The sequence below is a fragment of the Plasmodium sp. gorilla clade G2 genome (assembly GCF_900097015.1).
Source record: "Plasmodium sp. gorilla clade G2 genome assembly, chromosome: 13".
NCBI classification, from domain to species: domain Eukaryota; phylum Apicomplexa; class Aconoidasida; order Haemosporida; family Plasmodiidae; genus Plasmodium; species Plasmodium adleri (nom. inval.).
In genome coordinates this window covers 1,732,506-1,754,932 of record NC_041705.1, presented here as the reverse complement: position 1 = coordinate 1,754,932, position 22,427 = coordinate 1,732,506, and the positions used below count along the sequence as shown (strand labels likewise).

The window sequence follows — 22,427 nt, the reverse complement described above, 5'->3', positions numbered from 1 at the left end:
ATAATACAATAATTTAAATCTCATTTATATTTTTCTTTACACATACTTTTATTTACCTAGTCCCATATAAAATAGTATACACATTTATGTTATATATTTTTTTTTTACCATACAGTTAAGAAATATAATAACTTATAATTCAAATAAAATATTTAAAAAAATATATCGATACATATATAATATATATATTATATATGAGGATTATATTTTATAATATTAAAAAAGTTTAAACTACTGTATAACCTTTAAATGTATGCAAAAATAATATAAATATGTGTATTTATAAATTATAGTACTCTATGTATCTTATATTTTACATTCAAAACTTCATTTTTGAATATACTATATATCTGATCATTGAGATTACAAAATATTTATCACATTCTTCTTTTATAATTTTTCTGTATAAAAAAAGTAAGAAAAAATAATGTTATAAATTTATATTTATTTTTAATGGGACACATAATTAAATTAAAATGTAGTATGAGTATTAAAATATATATATATATATATATATATATATATATAATACATATAATATATATTATATATATATTACATATATACTTATAATTATATGTATAATTTTTTATTTATATTGATTACATATTTTATGTATTCATATTTTAATTTAATTTATTTTTATTATTTTTTTTTAATTAAATATATATATTATAATAATACTAGAATAAAGTACAAAATTATGAAAATTTTGTATATATATAATAGATGAATATATTTAAAGGGATATTAACACAAAAATAAATAAATATAACATATAACCAAATTCTATCAAATTTATGAGTTATATATATATATAATATATTGTGTGACAATCCTCGTAGGCATTTATATTTTATAACATGTTTATTTTTTTTATTTACACCTGATATATATACATATATTTTTTCTTGTCTTTGAAAAGTATGAAGTTATCATGTTGGCTTTCCTTGAGTCGTTTTAATTGTAACACATCATTTAAAGTACTAAATAGAAAATATGGAAATATATGTACAAAGGGATTATATAACTACATACCAAATAATAAAAGAAAGGAGATTTTTTTTTTTTTTTTAAATGATAAAAAAAAATATTTTAATGCTTTGTACAATAAGGAAAATGATAAGAAAGATATAATGAATGATATGGATGAACTGTATGATAATATTTTAACGTGTAATTGGAATGATTCTTTTAATTTTGTTTTAAATGTACCTATATGGGAAGGAATATTAAATTCAATAGAAGAAAAAGTAAAAGCATATGAAAATGATGAACAAATAATAAAGAAAAAAAAAGAATTAAATCAATTGTTAGATATTTTATTTATATTAGAAGATATAAGAGATCATATTAATGAATTACTAGAACAATCTAGTCGTTCAAAAGGTTTAGCAGGTGCTCATATAATGTGTTCCTTTGAAATTCAAAACATGAATGAACATATAGAACTTTTAAAAAAAAAATATGAAGAACTGTTACTAACTTATCCTTTATACAAATATCAGATTGATTTAGTATTAGGTAGAGGTTTAGCTTTATTAAGACAACGATATGTTTTTGATTGGAAATATATGCACGAATATTTTTTCTAATATTCAAAAAATAAACATCATTAGATTGAAATTATATATATATATATATATATATATATATATATATATACATACATACATACATTTTTTATTTATTTATTAATTAATTTATTTATTTTTTTGTAACATTAAGGAATAACGTTTTTTTTAAATTTATATCTATTATAGATATGTATAAGTAAAATATAAAACAATTAATCAAATACAACAATATAAATGAATAAACTATTTGTTGTATGGTTTGTATAAAATATATGAAACTTAAAAATTGAATCATCAAATATACACAAAAAAAAAAAAAAAAAAAAAAAAAAAAATACACATTTATATATATATATATTCATATATTTTATTCCTTTAGTAATATAAAGTTTTTCCTTTTTTGTTGTCCCATTTTTGAGAATATTATTTTTTTTGACATGGTTGGGAATAGAAATGCTAGATTTTTTTTTTTCGATAAGGCTAAGGCATATGATAACTGATCATTTTCATTGATTGTAAATGGTGGAGATTTATAATCTCTTATATATTTAAAATATTGTTTACTTTCCTCTTTCTTCTCTGTATTTTTGTTCAGCATATCATTTGTATGTGTCTCTTTTTCAATATATACATCATCTCTTTTTTCATTATGATCTTCTAAGATATTATTATTATGTATGTTTGTGTCACTTTTATTAAATGATGATATATTTTTTATATCTTCATTATCGTTTTCTTGAATATTTAAAATGTTCATTTGATCAAGGTTCATTTTTTTTATATTCTCATTATTTGAACATTGTTCATTATTTAAATATTCCTTTAATTTTTCCATTTTTCTTAATTTCATAATATGTTTTTTAATTAAGAATTTACTTAAGCTAATTTTTTTTTTTTTCTTAATTTTATTTGTATTATTTCCCAATTCAGCTTCTTCTTCATTATTATCATTATTATTTATATTATCATTATTATTTATATTATCATTATTATTTATATTATCATTATTTTTTATATTATCATTATTTTCATATAGATTTATAATTATAGGCTTTTTATTAATACGATAGGAACTCCTACTTTCCTTTTCATCCTTAATTTTTTTTTTGTACAAACTATAAATATGTTTATCTCTACTTTTTTGTATTAAATGTAATAAACCATAGAATTTATTATCTTTCGATTTATTATTTTGATCACCTGATGTAGCCATTTCTTCTGTATCACTTTCTATGTCCATAATACCTTGTATATATTTATTATCCCATACTGATATATATGGAACAATAGGATAAATATTTTTAATCTTTTCATTTTTTAATAATGGATGCCTAAAAAAATGATTATAATTCAAGTATTTTTTTTTGCTCTTATTGGAATCTATTTTTTCAAGTAATAAATCCTCACTAGTTTGTTCAATATATACGTTATCTTTTGTGTTATTATTTAATTTATTATTTTTATTTTTATTATTTTTCATATATTCAGGGATAGTTATATTTAGTAAATCTAAATCTTCTTTTTCAAAACATGTAACATAAGGTATGTTTGAAGAAATATCTTTTAAGTTTTCATTTAAATTTTTACTATTTATTATTTTTAATAAATTATTATGTTCTTCTTTACTGTAATTATTTGTATTACCATATTCATTCATATCACCTATATAATTAATATGATTTATTTCATATACATCATCATTTATATTATTTATTTCTTTCATATTTTCTTCAGTAGTTATTTTTTCTACTTTATTTTGTTTTTGATACATATTCTCTTTATTAATCCATTGACATATATCTTCATTTTCTTCAATATTCATTGAATAAGAAATTGGTAAATGCATAGGAATACATACCTGACGTTCTATATCATTTAGTCTTTCTATTTTTTCATTAAGGATCATAGTATTATATTCAAAATTTAATATACTATTGTCTACATCATGTTTTAGAAATTTTAAACTTTCATTAATATTTGGAACGTCAATTTTAATATTAGTATCACCACAAAATTTTTTAAATTTTGATTCATTATGATGTGCTTGTTTTTTTAAAAGTTCATTGCTTCCTTTCATATAACCTTGTTCTTTTTTCTCTTTATAAATATTTCCTTCCATCATATAATATAATCATTTATTGGGATATATTTAAAGATAACGGTATGAAGCTATATTGTTATTTTTCTTATTCTTCTTTTTTTTTACTTTAAATGAATTACAAAAGAGAAACGAAAATAAATATAATGAAAAAAAAAAAAATTATATATTTTATTATACAATATTATATATATATATATATATATATATTTAAAATTAATATGTAAATATATTGTAATATTTTTTTAAATTATATGATATTACATAAAAGAACATTTAAATGATATAAAAATATATCTTTCTATTTAAAAATTCTTTCATATAATTCAGAAATCATATAAAATTATATATATTTTAATTATATAAATAAATGGTTTGATAAATATATAAATAAATATATATATATTATTTATTTATTTATTTTTATTTTTTTATATATTGTTGTTATCCCTTTTTTATATTTTCTTCACATTGTGAAAAAAAAATTATTTCTTTTGTACTGTATGTTATTATTCGTTCATATATATTATTTATAGTCACCTCTATTTTTATTTTATTTTTTTAAATATTATAATAATATATGTTTAAAAAGAAAAATTTTATCATATACAAAAGTATTACAAATTTATAGTATATTTTTTTATTTTGTTTAAATAAGCCCTTTTTTATGAAGGCAAACTGGAAAAAAGAAAAAAAAAAAAAAAAAAAAAAATACACTCTCTATATATAATGAGATAAATAATGGAAATATTAGAATTGAAGAACTTTTTAATATTTACTAAAAAGAAGTTTAAATATATTAAAATAAAAAATAAAAAAATATATTATATTAAAACATAAAACTATAAATAAATGAATAAATGAATAAATAAATGAATTAATAAGTAAATATCTAAACAAATAAACATATACATATATATATATATATATAATTTGATTTTCTTTTTATAAATATTTGTAGAGGGCAGAATTATTCGCGCCCAAAATAACAGTTGAGTTTATGGAATTTTTTGAGTTATGCAATTCCCTATATATTTTATTTATCAATATAGCATTATTACATGGAATTTTATAAACCGTATTTGTGCTAGTATTTGTTCTAACTATGAGACCATGACTAGATGCTCGTATTTCTGTTATATCTTCTATTTTTATAGACCATATAACAATATCTGTTTTTTTTTCTGATAATAAGAAATCATTTTTTTGGGCATTAGTATTAGCATATAGATTTGCATATATAATTACCTTTGGATATAATAATAATGCATAATGTGATGGAGGATAATTTTCTTGTTTATGTACTGTTAAACATTTCATAATATTTTTTGAAAATTTCAAACCTAAGCATTCTCTTAACTCTGCTTCGTTTATATTATATTCTTTTAATTTTCCATATTCTCCCCATAACATTCTTGGTTTTCTATGCCTTTTAGTCTTATATTTATGACCACCTATAGGTTTAGATACTTCTGCTTTTATTCCACGAGTTACATCAGATACAGCTTGTCCTACTTTATCTAATGGTTTTACTAAAGAACCAGCAACACCTTTTCCTATTCCTTTGAAAAATCCACCAAATCCTTCTTTTTGTGCCCCTTCAATTGGTTTCGTTACAATATTAGATAAACTTAATACTCCTTCACCTATATTTTTAACAGCACTAATTAAACCTTCTTTCATATTAGTGTTTGTTTTAAATGTTCTCTCTTTTTGTCTTCTATTAATATATTCAGAATCAAATGTCAAATTTGATAAAAAGCTTCCAATTCCAACACTCACATTATCTACTGCATATACAGCTAAACCTATAGTATTTCGACCAATTTCTAATGGTATTTTAGGTATATTTATTAAACTACTATATCCTACTATAAATCCTAAACAAGCCAAAATAGAATGACTATACTTATCTTTTAGTAATGCATAAAAGGATTTAATACTTACACGAATATTATTAAAAATTTCTTGATTTAATGTTACAGGTGCACCTAATAATTCTAATTTTCCTGATACCATCAATATTCTTAATCCAATTCGTAACAAATCACTCATCATATGCATTTTATCTAATAAAAATGAACACCACACTATTAAGGTAAATTTATCTATTTGCATGTATTGGATATTTATGGCTAATGGTATTTCTGGGGATTTGTAATTTACATATACAGGTAAAATAGTCCATTTCTGTATTTCTTCATATAACAAATTTTTTTTTTGAACAATACTTAAACTTTCAATATATTCTGCTGTTAATAAATTTATACCATTCAAAGTTTCAGCATCCATTTCTATTTCTACATCATCTAAAGAAACTTGTATTTTTTTAAATATCACATCATTATGTGATATAAATGACCTTTCTACATATATATTTAAAAAAATCTTTTCTTCATTTCCACTCATATTCTTATTCAATACACTATTACTATTATTATTATAATTATTATTATTACTAACACTATTAGTAGTAGAACCTCTGCTCTTATTATTATTATTATTATTTTCATATAGAGGATTCATATAATTAATTTTGTCGTCCGAATTACGATCAAATGTTTTCTTAAAACGAAGGATGTCATTCTCATTACTTGTAAAACTTTTATTTTCATCACGATAATTCTGATACACACTATTACTACCACTAATATCACCTCCAGTAATCATATTATTACTACTACTATTATTATTATTTGACGAACTTATTCCCCTATTCGCTAACAACACACATTTTTCACACGATTCCAACTGACAATCTATTTGTACATCTGTTATTTTTATATCTATTACCTCTTCTTCATTTTTCATATAAAACAATGCACACAATTTTGATAGTTCAATAAAAAATACTTCCTCTTTTAAGATATTAGATATAATACTTACACCTATCTGGGTTACATTTATTATTATATGAACATTTTTATATGTATTACTTATCACCTTCACAGATTCATTCTTATAATAATTATTAGTACTACTACAAATACTATTATTTTTATAACTACCAGTACCCCCATCCTTCTCATCAATATGTTTAACATAATGATATTCATCATGATCTATCATCATTTGTTTGTGGGCATAAGCACTATTTTTTGATAAACTTAAACTATTCTCTGAATTCTTATCTATATTATTCCCTTCATTTGAAATATCTTTACCATTTATTATATTATACTTTTCTATACTTACCTGATTTTCCATTTCCATATATTTCTTCTTTTTATTTATTCCTATTTTAACGTCATTATTAGATGTTACAGAATTGTCACAACTATTCATATGTTTGATGGACCTAATATTATTATGTGAATTATTAGCATATGCAATTCCATTTGTTATATTACTTTTATTATTCATCATATAATAATAAGGGGAATGATCTAAAACATTTGAGCTTATATTGAATTTATGACTCAATTTTATTGTTATCAAATCTTCTATATATTCTATACATATAATAAAAGTGAAATTATAATAATTTATATAATATGTTTTTTGTGAATAATTATATATAGCAAATTTTAAAACGAATGGAGATTTAGGTATTATTTTTAAATCTTCTAAAACAATTTCTATCTGTACATTTCTAGTAACATATATAAATGGATTTACCCATCCCAAATAACTATATTTATTTGGTTCTATATTAAAATAATGTTCCATATCTGTTGGTTTTAAAAAGTTACTTAGAAACATATTTTTTTCTATATAATTCTCGTCATCTTGTAATTTCATATGTCTCGTATCATCATGGAATGTTCTAATCTTTAAATATTTTGCAATACTTGAATTATTATATGCTATAAAACCTTTCTTCTTACTTTCCAATTTTTCTATTATAATATTTTTCGTACCTCTATCAGGTATACAAGTTATCGCGTATACATCCGATTTTTCGTGATTTCCTGTATTGATTACCATATAATTTGTTCCAACGAAATTTTCACTTGGATATATAACAGATGACCAATATATATTTTTATTCAACTTATAATATTTATTTCCATTACTTTTTATTACATTTTTTGGACCTAATAACATATTATTCTTATCCTCATTACTATTTCTAGAAGGATCTAAACATTTAAATTGAAATAGTAAAATGCTACTTTTTTTTGTAAAATATAAAGGAGAAGTATCATTTGCCCGAACTCCTTGAATCTGGTCATTCTGATATTGTTTAATTAATAAAGGATAATTCAATTTGTTACTAATAATAAATTGTGGAACCACTGTAATTATTCTACTTATAATATATGGAATATTTGTTGTTTTTATTTTTTCGGTATTTAAACAAAAGGTATAAAAAAAATTTTTACAAATCACATTGGTCTCTGTATAACTACCAATAGGTGGTAATGTGGCTTTGAATAATATTACAGAATTATTTGCAGGTGAAGGATAATTAAAATCATTAAATATATCATTATAATCTATAATAATTGCATTTTTATTAACATAACGACTATCATTTTTATTAACATCATTATCATTACCATAACTTTCGTTTCCATCGTTATAATCTTTTCTATGATTTCCTCCTTTATCATACATTCTGTTCGATCTCTTCAAATCACCTTTATAGTAATAATTATATCTATCATCTTCAACACTATTATTGCCACTGTTCCCATTATTGTTTGGATGAGTATATGTTTTGTGAGGTAATAACAAATCAATCTGAGAATGCTCCCCTAATAATGTTATCCCATTAATCACAGGATAATATTTATTCGAATTTATTGCCTTAATTCCTAAACCTGTTCTATCTATAAAACATCTTGGTAAAGAAAAAATATATAATTGTTTATTTCCTAAGATACTACTCAATGAATTAAAATATCCACTAAAATTTTTAATAATTTCAACTTCCACTGATGCATATTTTTTAAAATGTAATGAAAATCTTGTTACAGATTCTTCATCATCTTCTACTAAAAATAATTTCTCAGACCATTCACATTGTGAATTTCCTATCTTCATCTTTAAATTCAAACAAGTATATTTCTTTATCTCATATATATAAAATATAGAAAATGGATTTAATCTTCTATTAACATATCCTTTTACTAAAGGAGAAGATAATTCTTTTTTCTTATATTTTATTTCTTCATCTATATGATATATTTCTCTTTCTAATTTGTTCAACTCTTGCATATATACATGTTCACTATTATTGCTATTGCTATTACTACTATTACTATTGTCTTTTTTACCTGTTACCTTAGATGAACTATCACTATAAATTTTACTTCCACCATATTTTGATGCATTCACCTTACTCAAATATGAATTTATATCTTCACATTGTTTTAATAACCTTGCTCTCTTATTTTTTAATGCATCTATTTTATTCCTTTCTTCATACATATAATCATTCTGCTTATCTTCTACTACATCTGATGTTATTATTATGTCTACAAATGCTGGTATAGCATTTACAACACTCACATGCGGATATATAGTGATAATTTTCAAATTTTTCTCAGCAGGTAAAGCACTTATCTTATTTTCAATCTTTACCAAGAAATAAAAATAATTATTTCCACTACTATTACTTTTATTTATATTAGACATGAAGGAATTCATATCTTTGTATTTACATTTTTTTACATACGTCCCTTGAGATATATCAGAACTAAAAATATCAGACCATCCATTTTCTATATTAATAGACATAGGATCTATTAAATCATTGTTTCCTCGCTTGTCCTTTTTTAATAAATCATTAACATTTGATTTATTACCATAATAATTATGACTACTACTAATACTATTATTATTATTATTATTATTGTTCACACTATTTGTCGTGGGACCACCGGTTACTATGTCATAATATTCATTCTCTGCTGTTATCACATTGATAGGTTTAAAAGACATGTAAACATGAGAGGGCCCACAAAAAACACATTCGGGTGCTGATAATAAATACTCATGATTTAATATTACAGTGAAACTTAAATTATTATTTTTTTGTCTTAATTTTATATTCGGATTAATATTCAAACTGTTAGATACTTTATAATTCTTAAATGAATCACTATGGTTAGGATATAAAGTATTTATAGGTATAGTCCTATTCTCTAATGATGTTAGTAATATAGGATTTCGACTACCATCAAAAAAACAGAATTCTAAGGGAATACCACATTTATTTATAATTCTAACTGTTGAAGACATAAATAATATTTTATAATTTGGCATAGGTGATATAATTTCACACACATTTTCAACCAACGATGTTTGTGGCAAATAATTATTTTTCAATCTATATTTACATGCTATATATGTTTGTTTAATCATTTCTTCATTTCTTCTTTCCCATTCATTTATCTTGTCAATGTTTTCTTTATTTAATATACTGGATTTATTATGTTTATTATTACTAATACTAATACTATTTTTAGAAACATATTTATCGACAATCTGTTTTGTAAATGTATTATTTTGTATACTTTTGTTACACATATTATTATTATTATTATTTATGGATCCATTAATTACACTATCATCTGTCATAATCCCATCAGTGTTACTATTATTTGTCATAATTTCATTAGTCTTTTTGCTGGAAAAATTATACTTATATTTCTCATCAAACACAAAATCACCAGGCTTTAATAAATGTATGACATTGCTATTTTTCAAAGATGTAGTTAATGATGTACAACTATTCTTAATCAAATTTATTATAACACATTCTGTGTTTCTTAAAAAGGGTCCAACAAATTTATTCGATGAAAAAATAGAATTTGAATCATTTTTCTTTTTCTTATTATATTTAAAATAATATTCATAATTCAAATTATCCCTTTCATCAATTGAATTCGTATCATCAGTTGATTCATAATCCTCACATGTATCAGAAGAACTATCACAAGATATTTCTTCATCATCATTCACATACTCATTATTATCATCATTTTCACACTCTTTTGTATATAAACTCAATGATTTATTAACCTTTTTCTCTTTATCCATCAACTCGTCGTTCCCTTCTACCATAACATTTAAGATATTACCATTTACATTATTTTGGCTCATGTCTTGTCTCTTCTCATATTCTTTATCACTGTGATTACTATTAATAGTATCATTACCTTTTATGTTATTGTCCATATTGTTACTCTTTGAGGTATGATCAGTTTTACTAATAGTACTATTTGTATATTTGTCCTCTCCTTTTATAATACCCTTAACATTTTTATAATCATTCCACATTTCTTTGTTTAACAAATACATTTTTTGATCCTCCAATAAATGTGTATTTTCCGTTCCTACCTTACTACCACCATCTTCTTCCCCCTTCATTTTCATTTTTTTCAAATACAATTCTATATGTTTCTTTTTATTATTGTCATCATACATCATATGATCCGTCCAAATGCTATTTATACTATTTCTTCTAATACGTATGTCTTCCTTATGTTGATTGTAATTTAATAAATTTTCAATAGTTTTCTTTGGATTTTTTGTAATCATCAAATCTAAAACAATGTCTCTTTTATTAATATTCGAAAACATATCATGAACTATATTGACAACATTTGTGGGTGGAATGGGTATCAAATATAAATATAAACATTTTTTTTCTATTAACGAATTATTTTCTATTTCGTTGATTAATAGTCTGTCTAATGATATTAATTCATTTGTCGTTATAATTTTTGCATATAAATCAGGTATCATTTTGAAAAGATCTTCTTCAGATATATAATCTTCATTTGCTTCGCTATGGATACTATTATCATCCGAACAAATTAAAGAATGTTCCTTCTTTAGATTTTCTTTTATGGAATTTACTTTAACGACCTTTTCTTTGATTTCATTACCTTTGGTAACATTCTCCCTTTGAATAGATCCCTTTTCTACCTTTTTTTTTTTTTCATCCCATTTATAAGATTTTATCGTCATATTTGTGTCATCCACCTCATTGACACTTTTGTATACATTTTTTGTATCGGCAGATTTTTTTTTCTTCATAATTTCTTCAATCTTACTTTCAGGCATTAAAAAGGCATAAAAGTATTCGCTAGTCAAATTAACGTAATATATAACAGAGTTATCTTTCCTATTATAATATGTATTTCGATTCTCTTCCTTTTTTAAAAAGTCATCTAAATGAAAATCATTTGCTTCCTTACCATCTGTATCACATGGAAAGGAATTAAAAACTGAAGAACAATCTTCGAATATGCTCTTACTCTTGACACTCAAATTTTTGTATTCTAATTCGACAGATCCACTATCACATCTAGAAAAGTCATTTAAGCTATTCAATTGTTCAGATGTTTCTAAATCCTTATTAATAGATGTATCTTTAGCATTTAATTTATTATTCATATCATCCATTAATATATCATTTTTTATACATTCACTTACATATTTATTATCCTTATCATTATAATGGTCTATTTCCTTTTTCCCATTTTTCCTTAAGCCATTAGATACCTTCTCAGAAAAGACAGGAACAAATAAAAATAACAAATTAATTAACTGAGGTGTAATATTAAACCATAAAGCTTTAATACTATTAATCTTAATGATACTTATAGGAGATTTGTTTGCTTCCTTATCTTCATCATATTCATCATTTGGGAATATATTATGTATATCTAATGAAATATTGCATTTCTCAAGAAATGGTTCCCATTCACCTATACAATTATTAAAATATTCTAACTTCGAATTTAAGTCACTAATATTATATGAACATTCATGAGTATATAAATTAATACTTATGTTCATACTAAATATCATTCTTAAAATTGGAACAATAGAATTTCTTATATCATCTATAAAGGTACACATTACATTATGTAACTTTATATTAATTTTTATATCTCGATAACTTTTTGTCTGATTATTATTATTATTATTATTATTGTTGTTGTTGCTACTACTGTTATTATTTATATCTGATATATCATCATATTTCATACCTCTCTTATATAATATTTTTTTTTCTCCATGTAGTTCACTTAAAGATGTATTCGAATAACTTAAAGTATTAGTACTTGAAGAAACATCAGATACTTTTTTATAATATACATATTCCATCATGTTACTCGAATCAGTATATATTTCATCCTTATTACTAAACTCGTTATATTCATCCTGTCCTATTTTCTTTTCATCAATATGACAACCTAATACACTTTTCTTTTCATTCATATTAATTTCATCATTTATTTTATTATTTTCATTTCTCTCCATTTCTATTTTATTTCGTGCATCCTTCTTTTCTTTCTTTCTTATAATTTTCTTCCTCCTCTTCTTTAATAAATTTATACTTGTTATTTGCAAATCAGACCCACACAACATTTCGGTCTCCTCATTGACAGTAGTACTTATATAATAAATATTATTTTGCATAAATTTATTCTTTATTTTTTTATGTATGAAAGTTAATGGTGGTATAACTGGGTCAACTACTATATTTGTAAATGAACTAGGTACATCACCAAATAATGTGGATGATGCTTTCAATAATATTTCAACATCGTCATTTGATAAACGTATATCAAAATTACCGATATTTATATCTAATTCAAAAACAGTTATAAATGGTGAATTATTATCTTTTCTTACTACACTACTTTTTAATTTATAATCCTCAGTTCTTGTGTCAACTGATTCGTAAACAGCTTCACCCATAACATTCAAATTGTCACATAGTAATATTTTTTTTTTATGATAATTATGAAGTGGATTCGATATATTCTTAGGATCAAATATTTTGTTATTGTTATTTTTACTGTGGTTATTATTATTCTTATTCTTCATACTATCATTATCTTTATTGTTGATGCTATTATTATTGTCATTATTGCTTTTATTGTTCCTCTTCTTAATATTATTATATTTATAATGTACATGAGATGATGATACATAATTAATCCTCTTCACTTTACTATCTATCGCATATATTTTTCTAAATACGATACATTTATTAAATAAAGAAAATGAAAAAACAAAATTATTTGACCACATTATTATTGGATGAGAAACTTTTTCTACATCTGTAAAAATAATGAAATTCCCATTATTCACTTTAAAACTTACATGGAATGGTTTATTATCTAATTTTAATACTTCGTTTATATTAGTTATTATTTTATTTTTCTGTTCTTTTAATTTCCCTTTTATATATTTTGATTGTTCTAAAACACTACTACGTCGAATAATTTTCTTCTTTTTTTGTACCCAATGTTTTTCATTACCTTCTTCATTTATGAGTTGGACATTTTCTTCAATAATTTCTTCATCATAATGAATCCTTTCTCTTTTGAATACATTCTCTTCGATACTGATACTGGTATTTTCCTTACAATTAATACTACTATTATTATTACTATTATTATGAATATTATTGTTATTATTATGTGTGCTATTTTTATATTGAGACCTAGTACATTTCATACTAATCTGTTCCTTTATATGCTTTTCTTCCTCTGTTTTCGAACACATGACCTTTTTTTTTCTATGGATACTTTTACTTTCATTATTCTCTACATATTCATGACCCTTAATCTTTTTCTTCTTATTCTCATTCTTGTAAGATACAATATAAGGTGATGGCTTCGGATACAAGTGTAACGTGCTCAAATTAAATCCTGTCGATAAAAATTTATATATATCTATAAAAATAAGGAAAAAAAAACAAATATACGCATCATCAAGTTCAATATTTAATAACAAATCTTCTATGAAAGAATTAATTTTTATTTTTATTCCTTTTTGTTTTTTCCTTTTCTTCTTTTCATTTAAAAATACATTATTTTCAAACATATATATTAATAAATTTTTATAATCTTTTCTATAAAATTGTGTTGAAACGGAAATATTATTACTACTACTATTATTTCTTTTTTGTACTTCTTCTTCATATTCATCTTGTACTTCTTTATTATTACAAAGATATGTCTCCTTATTATCATATAATTTATTTTCTTTATTAATTTGACTAGAATCCCTTTCCACATTATTATACTCATATACACTACTCTCATTAATAGTATCATTATATCCTTCTTTATTATATAAATTTTTATACAATTCATGTAGGTTTCTATTTTCCTTCTTCAACTTTTTCTTTTCATTTTCAATACAACAGTAGGCCACTCTTTTGTAATAATTGATTGAATTCTTTCTAGCATCATCAATATATAATGAATTACCATGTAAATCAAAAAAGTAAACATAATAGAAATCTAAGAGAACTAAACGAAATGACATACTTATATATTGGAATGTTATGATGGCTACAGGTGTATTTTTATCAAATGCTGTTTTAATTTTTAAACTTTCAAAATTTATATATACATATAATTTCAATCCTGTCTTTTTTGCTACATTCTCTTTTGAATCTTTTATTATTGGTTTATCATTTGTTAATGAATCACTTTTTTTTTCTTTTGTCAATGACTTATCCATTTTATTTTCACTCTGATCCTCTTCCTTATCTATAGTACGATCGCTATCATACATACTATTATTTTCAACACCATCTCCAATTTCATAATTATCTTTCATCTTATTATTCATACTATTCATATTGTTCATTTTATCTTCCTTTTTGTTGTCATTTGATTTTCCTTTCATTTCTTTCCTATTATTAAAATTGTTAAAATTCATGTTTCCTTTTTTAAACCACTCCGAATTTATCATACTGTCCAAACTTACATCCTTATCACATATAAAGCACATAGGGAAATATCCTTTATAACAAAAGTTTTCATTTATTATATCTAATAAAAAGGCTAGTTGAAATACAGTTAAATCTAAACATAAGTCATTTCCATTTAAATAAATAAATATACCATTCTTAGCATTTATTAAACAGAAACCTAAATTTACCTTATGTAATATTTCCCCTTCTATATTAGTACTACCACCATTTTCACAAGCCTTACTTTCTATATCTAATATATCAATATATAACGTAAAATCTAACTTCACCTGATCATTATTTATACTATTCCTTTTTTGATCCATTGGTCCTACCTGTTCATTAGGTACAATATCGGTTTTTACAAATGATTCATTCTTATATTTATTTTTATCTAATTTTTCTTTTTCAATTTTTCCTTTATGTTTCTTCTTTTTTAATATCATTTGTCTTCTCTGTGCTGCTCTTATTTCTTCTGTACATTTCAGGGTGTACGAATTTTTAAGTTTTAATTTGCTTAAGTGGAATTGTAAATAAGATTCAATGTATGGTATATTATTACAATTATATGTATTAGTACCAATGGAATTTTTATCATAATTGGATTTAATATCAGAATCAATATTAGTGTTATGTATATTTTTATTATTCACATTATTGTAATTATTACTCTGCTCAATTTTTGTATCTCTTTTTTCATTCGAGAGAATACATTCCTTTGCTCCTCCTTTTACAATATCATTTATGTCCTCATTTTCCTTTGTGTTATTATTACTGGTTTCATTCTTAAAATATCTTGATACATTTTTCACCTCGCCCTTATAATTATATATCATATTTTTATCTTCAGGTATAATAACTATGGGATCCATAAAAGTAAAATTGAATAAAAAATATTTAGTTTGAGCAGCCTGAACTACCTTTTTATATGATTTACTAATAAAAACATTTAATATACCATCATCTAAATATTCCAAAAATAATCTTAAATCTTTCAAGTAAAAAATATAATACATTCTTGAAATTTCACATAATAAACATATATTATAATTCCTCTTATCATTATATACTTTTATTTTACCAATAAACAAATCTTCTTTCGATTCTTTATGCATCGTTTTCTTTTTTTTCTTTATTTCTAAAGATAAGTTATCCACATTTATATTATTTAATATATCTCGACTATTTCGTCTTTCCGTAAAGGTATCATCTCCTGTATATTCTTCTTTTTTTTCCTCATCATCATTTTGCATATCATTTAAGTTCCCTTCTTTCTTTACAATTTTTAATCCATTTAACATGTTTCTATCCTCATTATCCATATCACTCGAACCAAACATTTTCTTATCCTTAGAAATAAACAAGTCGTATTTATAATCGTTAATATTATTAGATATAATGTTCTTATTATTCATTGACATTATACCCTTTTCTATATTTAAAAACATCTTCTGGTCAAAATTATTATATATTTTATTTTCATAAAATATATTACTCACTTGAATCTTAGAAAAAATTTTCTTCTTCTTCCAGAAGGCTAAAGAAGCACTTTTTATAAAACAGTTGAAAAAATATTTTGGATATGAATTTTGTTGACCATATAATTTGGGTAATGTATCATCAAGTCCTTTACTAAGAATATTATCATTCAAAATGTTATAACTATTATTATTAATCATATCTTCATTAATATAATCGTTATTTTTAATATCATTATTATCATTTATAGTGTTATCATTATTCATATTTATTTCTTCATTATTTTTTTCATTTCTTAAATTAAAATTCCACTTATTATCAGTTATCATATTTAAATTTTCCTCTTTCGCATAATAAGGATTCATAACATGTATACCTTCTGCACCAATTTTAATATTATCGTTGTCCATTTCATTCACTTGTAGATTATTTATTATGTCATCCTTATGCTTTGCAGATTCTATATCTAAAATGTTTAAGGAATCCTTAACATTTTTCAAAGTTTCTTGTACACTTCTTAAAGCATTTTCAGATATGAACATTTTATAATTTTTTAAATCCTTTTCATTTTTTAATTTATTTTTTATATATGTCATATCTTTTTCTATACCATATTGTAATGTTTTCTTATATTCTTTCATTGTTTTAAAAATTTGTTTTATTGTCTTATATTTCCAATGTAATTCAATATCACTAATAATAAAATTAATATGAGTTTCTTCAATATTCTTTTCATTATGTTCTTGCAAAATTTGAAGACTTATAGATAATTGTTTTTCTTCAATAGCATCCATAAAATCATCATCTTCTTCCTCAACATTTTTATCTTCATCATTTTCTTTTTTTACATTCAATTTTCTCTCTTCATTTTTTCTATCCATACTCATACCAACATATTTGTTAAACTGATTTATACCACTCATGGAAAATCTATTTGTGTTCATATATTTTCCACCTTCTCCTCTATTATTTATTAATTCTACATTATTCATAATAGAATTATCAGTCAATCCATTCTTGATTGAACCTTTATGTTCTCCACTTATGAATACGTTATCATCAATCACTTTAGCAGATTCGAACCTTTCTAAACTACCAAAAGCATTTGAACCTATATTAAAACTATTCTTCCTAATATTAGTACTATTATTATTAATATTATTGTTGTTGGTGCCCATCATAAAATGATCTTCTTCTAGTACGTCGTCTATACCAACATTTATATGATTATCACTTTCCATATCATTTTCTTTTTGTTCAATACTATTATTGTTATGACTTTTCTCTTCCAAATATGTAGATAAAGATCTAAATAAAAATATATCCTTTGAATTTATATCCTTGGTTAAAGTAAAAAATATAGGTTGCTTATTACTAGGATCACAAATCCATAATTGTTCTATTTCCATTTTAATAATTTTCCTTTTTTTTTGTAAATAGTTCTTATAAGATATACCACATGCTTCATATTTCAATATTTCACAATTTTTTTTATTCTTAATTGAAAAAGAAGAATTTTTAATCAAAAAATCAATATCATATAAAAAGGACTCTTCTTCTTTTTTCATACCTTTATTATTCATTTCTGCCATATTATCATTGTCTTTATTCCTTTTTATAATATCAGTAATACTATTTCTTTTGTATGTAACACTATCAATATTTGACAAACTTGCTCTTGTAATATCATCTCCTTTCATTAAATCTCCTTCCTTTTTTTCTACAGAAGTTTTCTTCTTGTTCTTATTAAATTCATTCTCATTCTTATTTTTAGAATAAACTCCAGTGAGATATCTAGTTATAGATGTTGGAACTGCTAAAATGATACTAATAGCATCTGGATTAATTTGAAAAAATATACCATCTAATATAATATTTGTTTTCAAAATTTTCAAATCATATTCTACATAGATTTTTACTGGAATTGGTTGTAAAATATAAAATTTTTCACCAGTTAATACTTTTTCTTTTATACTATTAAAATAACTATCTTTTAAATCATCCATTTCGGCATTATCTATTGCATTATTTGAAAATAAGCCTTCTTCATTTATTTCTAAATAAATATTACTTTTATCCATTTTCTTATATGCTTTTGCTGATTTATCCATATATTTTTTGTTCTCATTAAAATTTATATCCTTTTTAGATTTTTCATCCTTCTTCATATATCCTGAGCCTATTTTTAAGCATGTTATTTGCGTTTCATTAAATTCAAATATTAAATTAAATTTATTATATGTACATGGGTGTTCTGTTTTTGCTACCAAATTACCTAAATGCAATTCTACTATACCGTTTGTCAAATTGTCGAAATGTAAAATGGGACCACATATATGTATATAAAATTCAAATAAATCTGGAAGGTGTTGAACAGCTCTATTATAAACATTTTCTCCTCTTTCTTTTAATCCTTCTAATAATTCTGATTGTTCCATTTTTTTTATTTGTAGTAATGCTTCTTCGTCATCATCATCATCTTCATCATCATCTTCTTCATCATCGTTATTATTATCATCATCATTAATATCATCACATTCATCATGATTATCACTATTGTGATCATTATCATCATTATTTTTATTTTTATGATCATCTTGTTTTATCGTATCATTTCCTTCACCCTTGAGAATTTCTTCATTATTTGTTTCTTTCTTTATATTTCCAATTTCATGATGGCTCTTCTTATTTTTATTATTTCTTTTTCTTGTTCCAGAATTTGATTCCTTCTTTTTAATAATCGCTGATGAAGCTTCTTCCTTTTCCTTTTGCTTTTCCACAGATAAACTAACATTTTTACTCTTGTACTTTTTCATTACATTCTTGTGACTTTTATTAATTATATCTAATAGAGGAAATGTAAATGACAATATACTTTTAATTAATAATGGAGATAAATAAAGTTCCAAGGGGTTTAGTCTTAATATAGTGGATAATGTATTCCCCTTTTCTGTTACTAAATGATTAATTTCTAAATAAGCGCAAACAGTTTGACTATATAATAATGAATAGAATATAGAATTTTTATACAAACTTCCTGATGTATTCATATTATATGGAAAGGAATTTTTATTATTCCTAAATTCCATGAATACCTTATTTTTGTGTTTTGCTATAAAATTTTGTAATTCAATAATAAACTTCCATTGAAAATTATCATGATCATTATGATCAACAACTGATTGTAGGGATAAAGAAGAATATATTTGATAAAAATTTATAGACAATATATTGACTCGTTCATATCTTACACTTTTTTTATCTACTTTTGAATCATTGGAACTTAAATTTATGGAACTTGTCAATAAGGTTTCACAACTACTATTTATACTTAATTCATCATTTATAATATTATGAAAATTTAATTTATCTTCTCTTATATGATGTCCATCCATATCTTCTTTACCATTTGTATTATCTCCTGTAATATAAATATTATTAATATTATTACTATTACTATTATTATTAATATTATTATTATTATTATTTTCATTTTTATTATTTGTTATCCTCTTTTTACAATCATCATATACATTAATGCAAAAATTAGCTAGTTTAAATTGAAAATCATATTTTGATGGCATAACAACATCATAGTTATCATCATTTGTCATAGCTTCTTGTATCATAAACAACTCATTTTCGTTTATTATATCTTGTTCACTTTTTAAAATACTTTGTACTTTATTTTCAATTTCTTTTTTATTACCAGTAACCCATGACCACCAAGATTGTTGTTTATATATTGAGTCATATAAAAATTTCTTCTTTAAATTTTTTTCTTCTATAAATTTTTCTAATGTACTTCTACATTGTAATCTCCATTTTGCTAAATGTCGAACACCTACAACATCATATAAAATTTGTAATCTATTTAATTCTTGTGCAGATAATTCGGTATTACTTATATTATATTCTTCTCCTAATACTTTATTATATAGATTTATAAATTCGTTTTTTGTTTCATTTCTTAACGATTCGATATCTAATCTAACTGTCCATGCATGTTTTAATAATAATTTATTTGTTTGATTCCTAGATTTATTAGCTTCATTCATTATTTCTATAATTTTGGTTATTTGTGTCTTCGTGAGAGTAATACCTTCCCATTTATCACTTATTTCTAATTTAGCTTTTAATTCTTTTTTATTACTTGACTGTTCTACTGGTAATACTAAGTCAAAGGGTTTTATTAAATATTCAAAATTATAATTGTGTAAAATAATATTTTCTTCTTCTTTTAAAAAGCTGCTTATTCTATTTAAGGTGGTTTTTAAATAATCATCTTGGTTGCCACTATCATTACTACTGAATTTTGAGTAATCATGTGTGTCATTATTTTTGATATTACTATCTAATTTTTTGTCATTATTATCAAATATTTTGTCATTATTATCAAATATTTTGTTGTTACTATTTAAATTATTATCATTATTATTTATTATATTATCATTACTATTTATATTATTATCATTACTATTTATATTATTATCATTACTATTTATTATATTATCATTACTATTTATATTATTATCATTACTATTTATATTATTATCATTATCATCTTTTACGTTTGACGAAATATCAAATATTTCCATATGCTCTGTTTCTCTCTTATTAATATTATGTAACTTTTCATTATTTAATGAACTTTCATTATTCTTATATTTTATTTCATTTGTGTTTTTACCATTTGATGAATCCTTCTCATTGTCTTTATCTTTATCATCTTCCAATATTTCTGCTATATCTTTATTTCTCTTTTTATTTTTCTTTCTACTTTTTTTCTTTGTCCTTGATTTTATATCACTATTGCTATAAATACATAATCCTTTAAATTCAATTATATGATTCAATGTTTTATTTTCTGCATTTGAATTTGCTTGTGTTGAGATGTCCTCATTATTTTGACAATTTTTGACTGAAGAGGATTTCAAAATAAAACCAATAGAAAAGTTTTTATCTGGATCCTCAAAATGAATTAATATATCTTGAATATCTATTTGAATATTATTAATAATTTTATTTAATAATTTAAATATAAGTGTAGACTTTTCAGAAGATTTCTCATTATTTTTTTGTAACTTAATAAGAGAAATTTCTTCTTCTAATAATTGTAATCTATGCATTTTAGCTTTTCTTAATTCTTCTATAATAACTTCTTCACTTTTTTTATAACATCTTGGTTTTATATATATGTGAACATTTTTTATTAAAACGCACACAGGGCTTTTTCCTAAGCTGCTCCATGGTATCTGTATATTTATTCTTCCTATATTTCCATGAATTATCTTAAATGACAAGTCTAATATTTCAGTTATTTGTGGTTTCAATTTTAAATTCTCTAATACGATATTACCTGACCAGACACCCAAATGTAAATTACGTTCTATACCTTCCACATATGGAGCTAAAAATTTATTCAAAAGTTTTTCAACTAATGATTCGAACATTGTTACCTTTTTTTTTTTTTTTTTTTAACTTTTTTATATTTATTTTTATTATCCTTTCTTTTTATTTTTTATTTTCCATTATGTCCTTATATATATATATATGCATACATATACATACATTACATATGCTTGTCAATTTT

General features: G+C 22.6%; 3 protein-coding genes across 3 annotated transcripts; 1 reads left to right on the top strand and 2 right to left on the bottom strand.

Annotated features, from left to right (window-relative positions):
- Window positions 1-926: 926 nt before the first annotated feature.
- On the top strand, window positions 927-1,595 carry PADL01_1345700 (conserved Plasmodium protein, unknown function; the record flags this gene model as incomplete). The annotated part of the gene is made up of 1 exon (XM_028684016.1): window positions 927-1,595. The coding sequence occupies one exon, from the start codon at window positions 927-929 to the stop codon at window positions 1,593-1,595; it is 669 nt and encodes a 222-aa protein (XP_028540135.1).
- A 349-nt stretch (window positions 1,596-1,944) lies between these two features.
- PADL01_1345600 (conserved Plasmodium protein, unknown function) lies at window positions 1,945-3,699 on the bottom strand (the record flags this gene model as incomplete). The annotated part of the gene is made up of 1 exon (XM_028684014.1): window positions 1,945-3,699. One exon carries the CDS (start codon window positions 3,697-3,699, stop codon window positions 1,945-1,947), a length of 1,755 nt encoding a protein of 584 aa, XP_028540134.1.
- A 921-nt stretch (window positions 3,700-4,620) lies between these two features.
- On the bottom strand, window positions 4,621-22,287 carry PADL01_1345500 (conserved Plasmodium protein, unknown function; the record flags this gene model as incomplete). Its single annotated transcript, XM_028684013.1, has 1 exon — window positions 4,621-22,287. The coding sequence occupies one exon, from the start codon at window positions 22,285-22,287 to the stop codon at window positions 4,621-4,623; it is 17,667 nt and encodes a 5,888-aa protein (XP_028540133.1).
- Window positions 22,288-22,427: the final 140 nt, after the last annotated feature.